General features: G+C 40.4%; 1 protein-coding gene across 3 annotated transcripts in view; it reads left to right on the forward strand.

Moving 5' to 3' along the window:
* Positions 1–16,242, forward strand: part of IARS1 (isoleucyl-tRNA synthetase 1) — an 81,198-nt gene that overhangs the window by 27,134 nt on the left and 37,822 nt on the right. For all 3 annotated transcript variants that reach the window (XM_032633934.1, XM_032633935.1, XM_032633936.1), the window contains exons 9-17: positions 133–193; positions 3,045–3,140; positions 6,079–6,201; positions 6,721–6,812; positions 7,738–7,836; positions 9,986–10,112; positions 11,831–11,904; positions 12,284–12,478; positions 14,598–14,684. In XM_032633934.1, coding sequence (XP_032489825.1) covers positions 133–193; positions 3,045–3,140; positions 6,079–6,201; positions 6,721–6,812; positions 7,738–7,836; positions 9,986–10,112; positions 11,831–11,904; positions 12,284–12,478; positions 14,598–14,684 — 954 coding nt within the window. The remainder of the gene's footprint in view (positions 1–132; positions 194–3,044; positions 3,141–6,078; positions 6,202–6,720; positions 6,813–7,737; positions 7,837–9,985; positions 10,113–11,830; positions 11,905–12,283; positions 12,479–14,597; positions 14,685–16,242) is intronic.

The following is a 16,242-nucleotide window of genomic DNA, read 5'->3' on the forward strand; positions in this document are numbered from 1 at the left end:
ACATTCAGGTCACACGTTCCAGCACTCATGATTTAGGAACAAGGAAACCAGAAGGGAATGGTAATTTGATGTGGCTGTAGCCTCATTTCTTTGATAATTTTAATTGTGAGTTTGCCTTTCTCTTTTTTCTAGATTGCCTGGTGCCTATCTCAAAGGCAAGAAATACAGACCCCTGTTTGACTATTTTATAAAGGTGAGCTTAGAGACTTCTACCACAGGAGCTGTCCACAACCCAAGTATTTGATAACTGGAGTGGTATTTATATTGTCTTATTGTTATATTGTTTGTACAAGTGTGCCTAAATCCAAAAATCTGTTTCAGTATTACAAAAATTAAATTGTTTTTATTGCCTTCTTGCTTTAATAATTAAAATCCTATAGGAATTTTTAAATACTTTTCTCAAATTACATAAGGAATCAGTTACTTTGATAAGATTTAATGTGTGTATATTTGTATTGTTTATAGTCTACACATCACCCAGGCAAGTCGTTGAGGTGTTTTTTGTTTTTTGAGTTTTGTTTTTACAAACTTAAGATAGTGCTTTTACAAAACTGTGTGTGTAAAAGTAAACAGAGTTCATTTCCAGGAATTGATGAGGTGGGTGCTTTAAGCTCAGACATTTAGTAACTTAGTTCTTATAAGAGTCACAAAGCTATTTTATGTGGTTTTCCATTTTCTGGCAACAGAATCCACAGCTGTAGCTATAAACCCCACCACCACCAACAAAAGAATAAAGTCAGCAGGAATTTCCTGTTGGTTCTTATTTATAGGTCTTGGAGTGAAATAATGAGCAACACTCTCAGACCCCGTTTTATACATTATGTTGAAATTATATTCAGTTGGACGTAGCATTAGCCAGCAAAACCTTACACCATAGCCCATGATAAAATATTTGCTCACCTCTGTTCTGATTCAGTGTAGGGATAGAGTTTGGCTAATGCAGGTGATCTCTGCCATTTGGGCTCTGTCCACAGCATCACATCTGCCTCTACATTTTTGTGCACCTGAGTGTTTTCCCATGTTTCTTATCTCCTAACTAATGGCATTCCTCCTCATTCCTTGTTGCTGCTGATGGATTTCCAAACACTTTACCTGGTCTGGTCCCTCCCTTGAGCCTGTAGTCATTTGCCAGCACATTCCTTAATGGGTATTCTCCAGTTGACACAATGCAGTCCTACTCCCTAACCACATTCCCTAATGTTGATTTAAACATATCCTTTGCTTCCATCACGCTGGCCCTTTCTTTTCCTCCCTCTCTGCCTTTGCTTTTATTGTCTTCCTCCTCTTTTTAAAAAGACCCTCACCTTTCTTTAACGTCATATCAGCTTGACACTCTTCAAGGCTAAACTCAGGTGTCATCTGAAGAAAAAGCAATTTTTGAAATGCTTCTTTGGTTTCTCCCTCTGAAAAATATCATTCCTGCATTCTTCTCTTCTGTATCATAACATGTTTTATTTTTTCTTGTATTTGTTTTTATTTGTCTTAAAACCTCTTACACTAGATCCCTTTGAGAACCTAAGGAAAGTTCAGCCCTCAGAAAATGCACATGAGCACAATAGATAGGAACTTTAGGTTAAATCAGAAGTCTGTCTGGAATATGCACTCAGTTCATACTAATCTAAGTTATTTAAGAACAACAACTATCCATTCAGTTAGCTTCCTGAAATTTCTAGAACGTTTGGTGAGTTTTAGAAAGATGCTGCAAATTCTTTGAAGACAAAAATCATCTGGTGTATACCTAAAATACACATGTTCTGAAATATTAAGTGAGAGCTATGAGAGTAGATGCTGTCTTTGAAGGACAGCACTATAGCTCTCTGTGTGAATGCTGACCCAGTTCAACCTTGGCAAGGGAAGGATCTAAAACTGGACTTCGAGAGATAGGAATGCAATGTAGGGTTTCTTTGTTAGAAACCCTCTACAGTTAGAAACAGTAAGATACCTTTGTATTCCCTGTTCTTACATCTGATTCTAAGAACCCACATATTATCTCTCCATGGTTAAACTATTGAAGACACACCTTTTAGCACCTATCATACCACACCAAAAATATTTCCAGGTGACTTGGGTTATAGCAATTAAAAATTCGTAGTTATTTTTCTAGTTTAGTTTTAAGTGAATGCCAAAGAATTAAAGAGTTGTGATATAGTTGAAAATAAAATTGCGTTTGGAACCAGAAGACCTTCTTTCAGGTCATTACTAGTTGTATGATTTGGGCAAACCATTTCATCTTTGTTCAGAGTTTGTTCATCTGTGAAATTCAAATACAACCAGAATATTTTTAAAACATGAGACTGCTGATGCCTTTTTCACAGGATTATAGGATTAAATGTGAAAATAATTTCTGAAAGTACTTTTTGCAAAGGCAGAGAGGTAAGAAAGCAAAGGGTCAGTTTGGCTGAAACAAAGGGTATGTGAAAAGAAATATTAAGAGATAAAGGTAGAAGAAGTAGGTCTGTGGTGTTATGTGTATGAACCTGACTTTATTGTTGTTATAAAGAAAATCAAACTGAGAACATTTCCCTTCAGTGTTACAGTAGGTGGAGTACCTGTAACTAGAACTTGTAACTCAGCTCCCATACTGATTCTTCCAAGGTTTGCCTTTTATTACTGAATAACCTGAGCTGGACTGAAAGGAAAAGGAGCAGCAAAGCATATGCAGTGATTGAAAATATACCAGGAAGTGAATGGTTAAGGAAGCACATCGTCTGAGACATTTTCACGAAAAACTGCATTCTAGGGCAGGGATGAGGTTGGAAGAACTGATGATAAAGCACAGTTTTGTGGCAAAGGAAGTTAGAAATTTTTCTCTGCAAGTCTTCAAATAATTATTTCATTTATAAGTGATGACCTGTTATTAATGGAAATGATGTATTGAATTAGCATGTTTCTTCCCAATCTGAATTATTCTGTCTTTTCTATTTATGAAAATATAATTTTTCATGTTAAAAGATTTTTCAGGCTCTTACCAAAAACTGTTATTAAATTAATATTATGGTATGGTATTGTTTTATTCTTTAAGCCTGATAACCTTTCTTTTCCAGTGTAAAGAGAATGGTGCTTTTACTGTGCTTGTTGACAACTATGTGAAGGAGGAAGAAGGCACTGGGGTTGTACACCAAGCTCCTTACTTTGGTGCTGTGAGTAGTATATGTCTTGCAAATGCATTTATGAGAAATAAATGTCAGTGGCCACTGAGTCATGTGTGTGTGTGACAGGGAGAGAGAAGAGAGATGTTTCTCACTGTTTTTCACACTATGGAGTTAACCTCTTTTCAGGCTCACTGCCCCCAGAGATAACTTTATAAAACTTGCATCTGTAATTCCTTTTCACCCTGAGCTGATTTTTGAAAATGGTGTGCTAAATCCTGAGTGTTGCTGGACATTTAGTCTTTCTAAAAGGCATGCTGTGTTTTCATTCATTCACTATTTACTTGCTGTACACTTTGCCATTTATGATATGCAGTTTTGGGAGTTTTGACAAGGGCATAGAGTCATACAGTTACCACAACCATCAAAACGCTGAAAGGTTCCATCACCTTTGCTGTGTTCTTGACTAAATAAATACTATATGATCAGAAGGGAGAATTTGACCTCTTTCCTCAAAGCTATGCAGTGTGGTTAATTTTAAGTTTTTCCCAGAGTAATTTTTCCAAAAATGTAATCCTTTTAATGTAATTTGTATATGAATAAAACAGGAGCATAGGGATTAAGTGCACACATTTAGAACCAGACCTCACCTTAGGTCACAGCTCTGCCACTAACAGGCCATCTCTGGGTAAGTTACTTAGCCTGTCTGGACTTCCTTTTCCTCCTCTGTGACATGGAATGATAGTACCTGCCCGTCTGGGAAACTACAGGGATTAAGTGGAATCATCCATATAGAGCGTTTAGCACAGTGCCTGACACTGTAAGAGTGTGTACTGCTGGGGGTGTAGCACCCACTGGGGACCTGCCAGTTCCTCTTGGCTTGATCATTTCGTCAGTGAGAGAGGCAGTGAAGCTAGTCTGTCTCCGTTGGTCTTTTTTCTTTTCATACTTAATCTCTGCAGGGATTTTTATTATGGAAGTCTTCAAACATACACAGAAGTAAAGAAAATATAATATTCCTTATGTTCACATTATCCAGCTGCTTTAATTATTAATTTGGAATTTCTGTTATATCTGTCTCGTTCCCTGTCCCCTTCCCCAACACCTTTTTTTATTTTGGCTGGAGGGTTTTGTAGCAAATTCTCAACATCATATCTTTTATCTGCAGATACTTCTGTATGCATCTCTGACTGATAAGGACTTTTATTTTTAACATAGCCACCATGCCATTATACCCAATAAAATTAACAAATGCTTAATATCACCTAATACCTGGTCAGTATTCAAATTAGATGGAAAGTAAGCATTCTTGATAATACTATTTATTGAGTTTTAGGAATTAGTCAAATTTCAGCTATTCATTATAATTTTAGGGTCAACTGGTGTCATTGTTCCACTGTTAATAAATAATGAAAAGGTAACTTCTTGGTGTGTATCTGTCCTGAATGCCAGGCAGGTTAATGTTATAGAAGATCAGATCTTTAAATTTCAGCCTTTAACCCCACTTGGTAGACGTTTTCCAAGAGACCTTCCATGTTGCGGCTTTGCCAGACAATGTGCTATGTGATCTCTCCTCAGAGTCTATGCACTTCTACATGACCGTGTTGAACATCACCTGTTACTCTGGCTCCATTCAGGAATGCTGCTCTTAGCTAGTCGAATCGAGTAGGGCTGTTGGCTCTATACTAAATGGTTCAAATTGCTGGACTTTGGGGCTTGTCCTGTCTGTGTTGCTTACTGTTTTTTTTATTCAGGGTCTTCCTTCATGGCCAGGGTGTCATTGCCCCTGGCTGTCATGTGCCACACGCACATGTCGCATCACGCTAGGCAGCCTCTCAGCATAGCGAGAGTTGAACATAGGCCCAGGTGGAACCATACTGGCTTTCCAGTTTATCTTGGAGTCAAACCAGGGTTTGGTTTCACTATTTAGTCCAAGACAGTCCCTTTAATTTTATATTCAAACAGCATAGCAAAGAGGTAAAGACCTTGGACTCTGGAGCCAGGCTGTTTGGTTCTGAATGTGAGCATTGCCACTTTGCTGCTGAGTTATTTCTTTGTGCCTCAGCTTCTTCATCTGTAAAATGGAGATACTTGCTGGTTTGTCTGAGGGGAACACATGATGAAAACCTAGTACATCTATCTGCCTTCCTCACAGGATCGTTGTAAAGGTTAAATGAGCTAATATAATGTAGTCAGATGTTCAGAGCACTGTTTGATATAACACTTTATAATCAGTTTGCCCTGATTATTGTTAACATTGCTCAAAATGTATTCCTGAAGCATTGTGGTGAACCCAGCCTGCATGGGGCCCATATTACTTATTTGTAAAGTGAATAGTTTGGGGTTTGTTTGATTTATTATTATTTTTAAATTAATTTATTTATGCACACCACACCACGCGGCTTGTGGGATCTTAGTTCACCGACAAGGGATTGATCCCAGGCCCTGGCAGTGAAAGCGCCAAGTTCTAACCACTGGACCACCAGGGAATTCCCGTAAAATGAGTAATTTGGATTTAGATCACTGTTGCCATCCTTTCAGGCACTCTTTGACAGGATGCAAATCCATCTGCACATCAAGCATTGTGAAGTACTAAACGGTTCATGCCTTACACGTTTATATTCTTCTGCTTTGTGCATACATGTATGTGTATACATGCTGCTGTTATAAATCAAATTTGATTTTGTTCTAATGTATTCATATGTGCCGTCTTTCTTCTTACTTAGTGGATACTCAGCTATATTAGGGGTTTGTGAAGTAATGGCTGGGAAGACTGATCTAATCCCCTAACCCTGCTATAGGGCTCTGGATTCTCTGAATAATCCTTGAGTTAGCTTCAGTTGAGAGGATAATGAAAGTTGGATACATTTATATGTCAGAATACTGAAAAATTTTCCTATAAATTTATTGCCTCATATGCTCCTCTCTTGCCATACCCACACTTAACTGTTTTATTCTTCCCTTCTTCTACCTTTCTCCTTTTCCCCAGGATGATTATCGGGTCTGTATGGATTTCAATATCATTCAGAAAGACTCTGTCCCTGTTTGCCCTGTGGATGCTTCAGGCTGTTTCACAGGGGAAGTGGCAGATTTTGCAGGACAGTATGTGAAGGTCTGTATCTCTATGGCTTAGAAAGGTGTCGGTTTCATCGTACTTCATTAATCAGTTTTTTGTTAAATAGCTTCCATATGTGGGATTTTTGTTTTCCCCAGGAAGTAGATTTTGTTTTGTTTTGTTTGAGCACATAAAATCAGAAAAAATAGACATATTATCAGCTGCATTCCAAGGGTCTAGTATCTTCAGAGGAAGCATGCTGTAATTTCAAAGGTAGGAATCAGAAAAAGTGGGCTCTGGTTTGTGACTCCGGAAACGGCTTTGTGACCTTGGGGTAATCATTGCTGATTGAAAACTTCACTGCCTTAAGTGGTCTGGAACGTACTTTAAAAGTACTTGAAGTTACACAGTGGCTGAAATGTGAACCAAGTATTTGTATAGTACATTTGTTATTTGTGCCTTTTATTCACAGTAAAGGTATCAAAATAACAAAGTTTAGTAATATACTTAATTATATTGTATTACTAAGTATTGTAGGATATTTTAATGGCTAGATTTAAAATTTTTTTAAAATAGGATGCTGACAAAAATATTATCAGGACCCTAAAGGAACAAGGTCGACTTCTTGCTGCCAGCACCTTCACCCACAGCTACCCTTTCTGCTGGAGGTGAGATGAAATGTAGCTCGAGCTTCAGCTTTGTGGATACATTTGATATGTGTGCCCATTCCATCAATTCATGGTTCTCATCTCATTTGTATCCTTTAGAGTTAGTGTTTGAAAACTTCATTCTTGTTTTAAGGAGAATTTTATGAATTCATATATATAGTTATTTCGTTCCTTAGGTGTAAGAAACATAGGCATATGCCAATATGTATTGTGTTGGGATCACAGTTCTCTAGGATGAGATATATCTCTAAAACTTTCTAATGGAATTTAGTGAGAAATATAATGTGCAATTTTTTTTTTTTTGGCTGCATTGGGTCTTTGTTGCTGTGCATGGGCTCCTCATTGTGGTGGCTTCTCTCATTGCGGAGCACGGGCTCTAGGCATGCAGGCTTCAGTAGTTGTGGTGCGTGGGCTCAGTAGTTGTGGCTCATGGGTTCTAGAGCACAGGCTCAGTAGTTGTGGCGCATGGGCTTAGTTACTCTGCAGCATGTGGGATCTTCCAGGACCAGGGATCGAACCCATGTCCCCTGCATTGGCAGGCGGATTCTTACCCACTATGCCATCAGGGAAGTCCCTGTGATGCAAGTTTTAATATAACATCATACTATAAAGATGTGGGTGAAAATGGAATGTTCAGTGGCATCACGTTTTGTTCCCGTGTTTCCTCTTTGCTGAGGTTGACATCATTTCTTAGTCAACTGTCATACAGCAGAACTATATTTTTTCTTATTCTCTTATTAGCTTTCACCTTCTTGTGAAAGATGGAGGGAGATGACATAGACATTAGTATTTGCAATAGAAATAAATATCAGTAGAAGGCCTAATAGTTGGTGGTGATATCAGTAAGAAACTAAAGGTCAGTCTTACCCTTTGCCCCTGCATACCTCAGTCTGCCCAGCCACATTCTGCATTTTTGCTTCCACAGGTCAGACACTCCCCTTATTTACAAAGCAGTGCCTAGCTGGTTCATTCGGGTGGAGCATATGGTAGACCAGCTGCTGAGGAACAATGACCTATGTTACTGGTGAGCAATAAGATGTGTGTCTTCATAATGTCCTTTTTCATGTAGTTAGTACTGGTTTATACTTCCCTCAAGTTATAGTAATTTTAAAAGCCATCTTTTATTGTATATTGTAATAATAGCTATTTTTCTGTTTATTCAGGAACACAAAATAATTTAAATAATATTATATAACAGAAGAAACAGCCCTCTTATGACAGGACATATAGGGGAACATTTTTCTTTTTTAAACCCAATGGAAATGAGAAGTTGCCATTTATTTGACTTAAAGAATGGAATGACTTTGGAAAACGGGCTGTACTCTCAGAGTCCATTAGCTTTAAATAATAGTCATTTTCAGGATACACATTTATTTGGATATACCTACAAAAGCCATTTACACTTACTACTTTTGACACTTGTTGAGTTCCTAAAATATGACAATGTCTTGTGTACACTGGTTTCATGGATAAACACTGCAGGAACAGAAGCCTTTCTCTCCTCAGCTAATATCTAAACTGCAGAGAGGTGTTACAGTAGTTCCTCCATTTTTCCATAGCGGGTATGTTCCAAGACCCCCAGTGGATGCCTGAAAACGCAGATAGTACCAAACCCTACACTGTATATACTGTGTTTTTCCTATACCTACATACCTATGATGAAGTTTAATTTATAAATTAAGCACGGTAAGAGAATATCCAAATTGCCAGCATCACTGCTTTTGCCCTTTGGGGCCAATTTTTAAGTAAAAATAAGGGTTATTTCCACACAGGCACTGAGATAATCAACAACTGATGTGGTAGCCGAGATAGCTGCTAAGTAACTAATGGGCGGGTAACATATACAGCCTGGATACACTAGACAAAGGGATAGTTCATTTCCCAGGCAGGATGGAGTGCAAGGGCGCAACACTTCATCATGCCACCCAGAACAGCGTGCAGTTTAAAACTTACGAAATTTTTACTCCTGGAATTTTCCTTTTAATATTTTTGGACCACGGTTGACTGTGGGTAACTGAGACCATATGAAACCACAGATAAGGGGGGGACTACTGTACTTCAACCTGTAGGTGCAAGAATGATACAAAACTAAATTTGTGTATACCAGAAGAATGTTTTTCCCTGAGAGTTTTGAGGGTAATCACTATTTCTTATTTTCCCCAAGAATCCAGCTTGACTTTAAGTTGTGTTCTCTGGGGAAGTAAGAAATAGTGCATTTGATTTTGGAAGAATGGGGAGAATCTCAGGGCAGTAAAAGAAAACTATAGCTTTCTATATTTCTTAGCAAAGTGAATTTCTCAAGAGCAAAATGTTTTTTCATTTTTATACCTAGGAAGCTCTTTAGTTTCCTGGTGGAGCACTGAGTATAGAATATTCGTGTGGCTGCCTCATTGGGGGTGGTGGTGACAGGTGTGCAGGCCTATAAACTGACCTAGGATGGTAACTGCAGCACCTGAGAGGACAAAATGTTTTGGAGCATAGGTGTGCCCTAACTCAGCCTTGAGCTTGACAGCGTTTCCTACAAAGCTGAACCTTAAAGAATAAGGAGTCATTTACCAGTCAGAAGCTATAAGAGCCTTGGGTAGGGGGGTGGCTGAGGGAAGGAGGGTGGCGGGGTGAACGTTATCGAAGTGGAGGGATGGCATGGACAGAGGCAGTGAGGTAAGAAGCTGCATTCTAAGGAACTTGCCTTATTGCTAGAGCCTACAGTGCAGTGGCGGGACTGCAGGTGAGCCTGGAGAGGCAGCTTCTCACCAGCTACACATAACCCCGCCTATTCAGACTCTTACTTTGTAGGTGATTAAGAGCCCTTGCTAATGAGTTTCGGTAAAAGCGCTATTGTATGGATGACCTGAAGACTAGATCTAAGTAAGATCAGGCTAGCTGTCGTCACGGTGATTGGTTAAAGGATTGTGGCAGTCCTGCAGTTGGAGAGCACGACAGAAAAGCTTGTGTGCTGTGGGGTTTCATATTACAGAGCATCTTCCTGGGATGGATTCATAGCAGAAACAGCCTTTGTGGGTCTTCTGGTGCTGTCCATTTGAAAGACATTCTCGTAGGAGTGAGCTCAGCATTTCCAGAATGTTAGGTTCACAAAGGCTTATGCAGATCTAATTTACAAATTTACTTACTAATGTTTTTATGTGATTGGTTATCTGATCTGTTTATTGCAGGGTCCCAGAGTTTGTGCGAGAAAAGCGATTTGGAAATTGGCTGAAAGATGCACGTGACTGGGCAATTTCCAGAAACAGATACTGGGGCACTCCTATCCCACTGTGGGTCAGCGATGACTTTGAGGAGGTGAGGCAGGGCAGTGTTTACTTGTGTTGATTTTTGCTAAAGCACTTCATTCATGCATCTCAGTATGGGGTAAAAGAATATGGTTTCTTTTTTTCTTTGCCCCTTTCTTATTGCATCAGGTTTTTTTTCTTTGTTCCTTCCTAGAATCATGACATAAATAAGAATATGTTTTTAAGATTTTAATTTATTTTTACTTTAATTAAATATAGTTTTAAATTTCCCTCTGTGTAGGGCTTCCCTGGTGGCGCAGTGGTTGAGAGTCCGCCTGCTGATGCAGGGGACACGGGTTCGTGCCCTGGTCCGGGAAGATCCCACATTCCGCAGAAAGGCTGGGCCCATGAGCCATGGCTGCTGAGCCTGCGCGTCCGGAGCCTGTGCTCCGCGATGGGAGAGGCCACAACAGTGAGAGGCCCACGTACCGCAAAAAAAAAAAAAAAAAAATTTCCCTCTGTGTAAAAGTGAAAAATGTAATTTGTATTTTTCTCGGGAAACTCCTCACATTGTTTATCTTGTGTTGCTCAGAACTCTTTTTCTCCTTTTGAGTTTCTGATGAACAGAATAGAGACTCCACCCGCTGCACTAAGTCACGGCATATTAAAACGGCCCTATTAGTGATAAAAAAGGATGACTTAAAAGAATTACCAAAGTGGGCTTCCCTGGTGGCGCATTGGTTGAGAGTCCGCCTGCCGATGCAGGGCACACGGGTTCGTGCCCCGGTCTGGGAGGATCCCACATGCCGCGGAGTGGCTGGGCCTGTGAGCCATGGCCGCTGAGGCTGCGCGTCCGGAGCCTGTGCTCTGCAACGGGAGAGGCCACAGCAGTGAGAGGCCCACGTACCACAAAAAAAAAAAAATAAATAATAATAATAATAATAAAATTACCAAAACATTGCAGACCTTTAATTTAAAATCAAATTGTGTGTGTGTGTGTCTCTAAATAAATACATACATAGGTATATAGATGTATCCTCTCTGTCCAATGCTGACAGCATTAGAACAGTCATGAGCAGCAGCAGCAGCCCAGGGACCTCAGTAAATCTCCAGTAGGGACCTGAAAGGCAACAGTGAAGTAGCTGAATCAGAGGACTTTACAGGACTGAGCAGGAAGTGCAGAGAAAGAGGCTGTGGGTATTCATTAGGTAGTAGATGACCTCTGGGTGTGAACCCACAGCAGCTCCTGCTGGTGTAGCCCAGCTACACGGCCCCTGTTAGATGACTCACCCTGTTCTGAATACCCCTGCTGGGCCCATCTCCCAGCCTCCTTACATGAGTATAATCCTAATGTCTTGCAGTCTGACTGTTTGGTCCAGTTCATGCACAATAAATTAGTCCCAGCTTTGACTTGAGAAGGTTTCAGATTAAAGAGCCAAGTTCAAGTGCCAGGAGCAAACTAAGATGCCTTAGAGTAACAGTCTAGGCATTTCACTTATGCTAGTTATTTTTGTCAGAGATTTGGACATAGTAGACCCTCAAGAAATACTCGTTGAGATGATGGCTGTGAAATTCTCTCCTTGTAGGGAATCCCTCTGATATAGGGGTAGATAGCAAAGAAGTGAGGTCTGCTCACCAATTCAGTCAGTGACCTATAGTCTTTCATTAGGTAAGCCACCTTGATGATAACTCATGAAGATCAAAAGTTTCTAAACCTAAACATGAATGTTACATAAATTAACTCTGTTTGATCCTTGGCTCTGAGGCCTTTTAACTTTGTTTTGACAGGTGGTGTGTGTTGGGTCAATGACAGAACTGGAAGAACTGTCAGGAGCAAAGATCTCAGATCTCCACAGAGAGAGGTGAGTTTCTGAATGTTTGATTCACTTCAGTTCAGTATCGGGCTAGGTAGCCTGTTTAGACATGGTCTCTGTATTAGATCACAGAGCTACATGTAGAAATCAGACACTAGTTTGCTGAATTACTTCGTTGTTGATGATTCATGTCATATTGAGGAAAGGTGGCCTCTTGTCCTTGAGTTAGATGTCAGGAGACTTTGGTATATAACCTTCCAGATGGAGCCCTGATGGTGCTCTCTGAAAGCCTGTGATAACTGCCTATATTTCTGTTTGCAGATGCATATGAAAGAGCTGTGAGGGCATTGTGTTTCCTCTTGGCAATTAAACTGTAATTTCTGTTTTGCTTAAAATTAATAGAAGTGGCTACTTCTTTGTTTACTAGCATTGACCATCTGACCATTCCTTCACGCTGTGGGAAGGGATTGTTGCATCGCATCTCTGAAGTGTTTGACTGTTGGTTCGAGAGTGGCAGCATGCCCTATGCTCAAATTCATTATCCATTTGAAAACAAGAGGGAGTTTGAGGATGCATTTCCTGCAGATTTCATTGCTGAAGGCATTGACCAAACCAGAGGATGGTATGTTTCTTGTTCTTTAAAGCGTATTTATTTATTTATTTATTTATTTTTGGCTGCGTTGGGTCTTTGTTGCTGCACGTGGTCTTTCTCTAGTTGTGGCGAGCGGGGACTATTTGTTGTGGTGCGCGGGCTTCTCACTGAGAGGGCTTCTCTTGTTGCGGAGCATGGGCTCTGGGCACGCGGGCTTCAGTAGTTGTGACGCACGGGCTTAGTTGCTCCACGGCATGTGAGATCTTCCTGGGGCCAGGGATCGAACCTGTGTCCCCCGCATTGGCAGACAGATTCTTAACCACTGTGCCACCAGGGAAGTCCCTCTTTAAAGTGTTTTACTGATTTGATTTAACAGGTATTTTACTGAGCATTTAGCATTTATCAGCTGGGTGCTGGGGAGATTGTGTCAAACAAGACAGGCTTGGGCTTCCCTGGTGGCACAGTGGTTGAGAGTCCGCCTGCTGATGCAGGGGACACGGGTTTGTGCCCCGGTCCGGGAAGATCCCACATGCCACGGAGCGGGTAGGCCCGTGAGCCATGGCCGCTGAGCCTGCGCGTCCAGAGCCTGTGCTCTGCGACGGGAGAGGCCACTGTTGGTGAGAGGCCCGCGTACCACAAAAAAAAAAAAAAAAACAGGCTCTGCTCCTGCCCTCTGCCCCTCACCACTAAACATACCATAAAAGTGTCTTTTGAGCAGGAATCTCACACTCTATTAGGGCTGTAGTTTTAGAGTTTGAATTGTTTCTTTCACATTTTGGAATACAGAGATTTTGGTGTATGGAAAGGTTAAGTGATACAAAACAATGTGTCCTTAGTTTGTTTACTTCAAATCATTTACACAAGTGTTTAGTGGGTATTTACATAGAATTTACTGGAGTGGGTGCTACAAATTGGAGGGTTAGTTGAAAATGTACTAAGATGTTAAGGTTGGCCTCATAACATTCTAAAAAATCCAGGTTTAAAATTTTAAAAAAACATGGTGGGGAGGACTTTGGCATTGGTTTTATCTGATGCCTTATCTAAAGCAGTACCCTCATCCTCTTAATTAGAAAAAGATGAATTACCTTCTCTTCATGCATGAGCTTGGCTGACCCAGGTTCTAATTATACTTTCATTAGTAATGTTTCTGCAGGAGTGTTAAAAGAATGTTGGTATCATTTTCTCTTTACAGCTTGTAGTCATCACAAACTGATGGAATTCCAGACTTAATGTTCTTAATGTTTTCAGCTTCCAATCCATTTTTCTGTAGAAACAGCTACCATATACAAACTCCTGTTCTTAGGGAGGGCCAGATGACTCACCAATAAGTTGTTTCTCTGAGGAGTTGCCATGTCTGGCAACTGTTAAAAGCCCTCACGTGAGTCCCCATGTGCACATTGCCTCCCTTGCCTTCTGTCAGGTATGGGCTGCCTCTCATAAGAACCAGGGTCCTCCTGACCTGATTTCCGTCCTCATTAGTTGTGTCTGGTGATGTTCTTGGGATGCAAAATCAGGTTGGAGATGACACAAGTGCATTACTTACTGGGACAGCTTACATGAATGTGATAGAGTTCTTTTAGCGAACAATCTAGGTAGCATATAAACATGCATGATATCTGATAGAATAAAAACATTTTCTATGTTCATATAGACTAGCTTTTAACTTTTGGATGAGAGTGCTTTTTTTATCTTTTGTCATCAGACTGTCCCATATGACCTTGTGCTAAAGGCAACACATCTCTGGATTTCCAGCCTGGCATTTCTGGGAGGTCCTGAGAGGCCACCCAGTGCTGCCCTGCTCTGCCTTGTGGCTGTCCAACTAGCTCTCCAAGGAAGGTGATAGTACTGTCCCCAGCAGGGGGTCAGTACCTCATTCCAGGGCTTTATTTGCTTTAAATAAAGTTCATTTTATTTTTTCTAGTGAGAAGCTCTAATATGACTGGTCTGCAGTGGGTCCTGTGCCTAATTTTTCAGCACTCCCCAGATGATTCTGATGTATCCAGGATCAAGAACCATTGCTTTGTGATTATCAAGAAGTGTAACTTACCTAAAATAGAAATTCAGTCCAATAAGTAAACACAGTTTTTTTTTCCTATGCTTGAATTCCTTTTCTTATTTTATTGAACTCTGTTTGTGGGTTTTTTTCCAGGTTTTACACCCTGTTGGTGCTGGCCACAGCTCTCTTTGGACGGCCGCCATTCAAAAATGTGATTGTGAATGGGCTCGTCCTGGCAAGGCAGGTGCACTCCCTTGTGTAATAATGAGTTGCAGTTCCTGATCTCCTTTATTCTTTCAGCATGTTCTGGTTGGGTCTAACCATTCTTTGTGAAAAAGGGATTCAGGAATGCCCCAGCTCTGTTCCTGTTCCCTTCCTTCCTTCTGCCTTTATACTTCTTCCTGCTCTCCCTTTTCATCCAACTCCTGTCTTGTGCTCTTCTCAATCTGTAATATTCTGTCTCTACATATTCCTCTGTCTTAGGGGAAGGACTGCATTAAGAGCTAAGCCTAATGGAGGAGGACAGAGGGGAGGACATGTGTCCCATGATACTACTAGTGATAAAATAACATTTGTCATTTAGAATTTTATAAAGTACTTTTGCTTATAGCTCTTATTAAATCTGTACACTGGTCCTTTAATATAGATTTTTGTTGTCCTGTTTTTAATATATGAGGAAGCTATTGGTTCTAGAGGCTTATTATAGAGAATTCTTATTTTTTCCTTCTACCGCCTCTAGTCATTAAAAGTAAAAACAAATAAAAAGGAGAAAATGAAATTTTTATACCTAGATACCTTGCTTCATGTGCTGTTCAAGGCGGGGGATGACACCTGGCACTGTACCAGGCTCTGTTTTGAGCATTTACACATCTTCACTCATTTATCCCCAGAACTATTTGAAATGGGTCCTTTCATTGTCCATTTTGACATTTGAGGAATTTGAAGTGCAGAAAAATTAAGGTCATACTTACAGCAAAAGAGTGTGAAATTCTAGTTCTATATCCAGGCAGTCTGGCTCTATAGTCTGTACTTTTTTTTTTTAATTGAAAATCTTAACTGAATTATAGTGGTAAAAATTAATAGAGACCCCCCCGTGTGCTTTGCCTGGTTCCCCCAATGGTCACGTTTTTGAAACTGTAGCACATTGTCACAATCAGGATGTTGATTGAATCCACCAGTCTTACTCAGATTTCCCCAGTTTTACTCATTTGCTATTGCATGCAATGTTATCTCATATATGGGTTCCTGTATCCACCAGCACAGTCAAGATACTTGGCCTGTTTCAACATCACAGGATGCCTCTGTTACCCTTTTATAACCATACCTACCCCACCCCTTTGCACTCCTCCCACCTCAGCCTTCAGTCCTAATCCCCATCCCCTGGCAACCACTCATCTATTCCCCATCTCTGTAATTTTGTCATTTCAAGTATGTTATATAAATGGATTCATATCATATATAACCTTTTGTGATTGGCTTTTTTTGCTTACTGTAATTCCCTGGAGATACCTCAGGTGGTTTTATGGATCCACAGTTCTTTCTCATTACTGAGCAGTGTTCCATGGTGACCCACAGTTTGACTTTTCACCTGCTGAAAGACATTGAGGTTGTTTCCAGTGTTTTCTGACTATGAATAAAGCTGTGAACTTTCTAAGGTTTTGTGTGAATATAAGTTTTCGTTTCTCTGGGATAAATGCCAAGGCTGTGTTTTTTCACTGTTACACTCTGGCATCTTCCTGCTGCCGTTTATCCCGAAACTTCTCCATTGACTCGCTGCAGTATTCAAAAAGAAGCTTAA

This window comes from Phocoena sinus, chromosome 6 (genome assembly GCF_008692025.1).
Source record: "Phocoena sinus isolate mPhoSin1 chromosome 6, mPhoSin1.pri, whole genome shotgun sequence".
Classification (NCBI taxonomy): Eukaryota; Metazoa; Chordata; class Mammalia; order Artiodactyla; family Phocoenidae; genus Phocoena; species Phocoena sinus.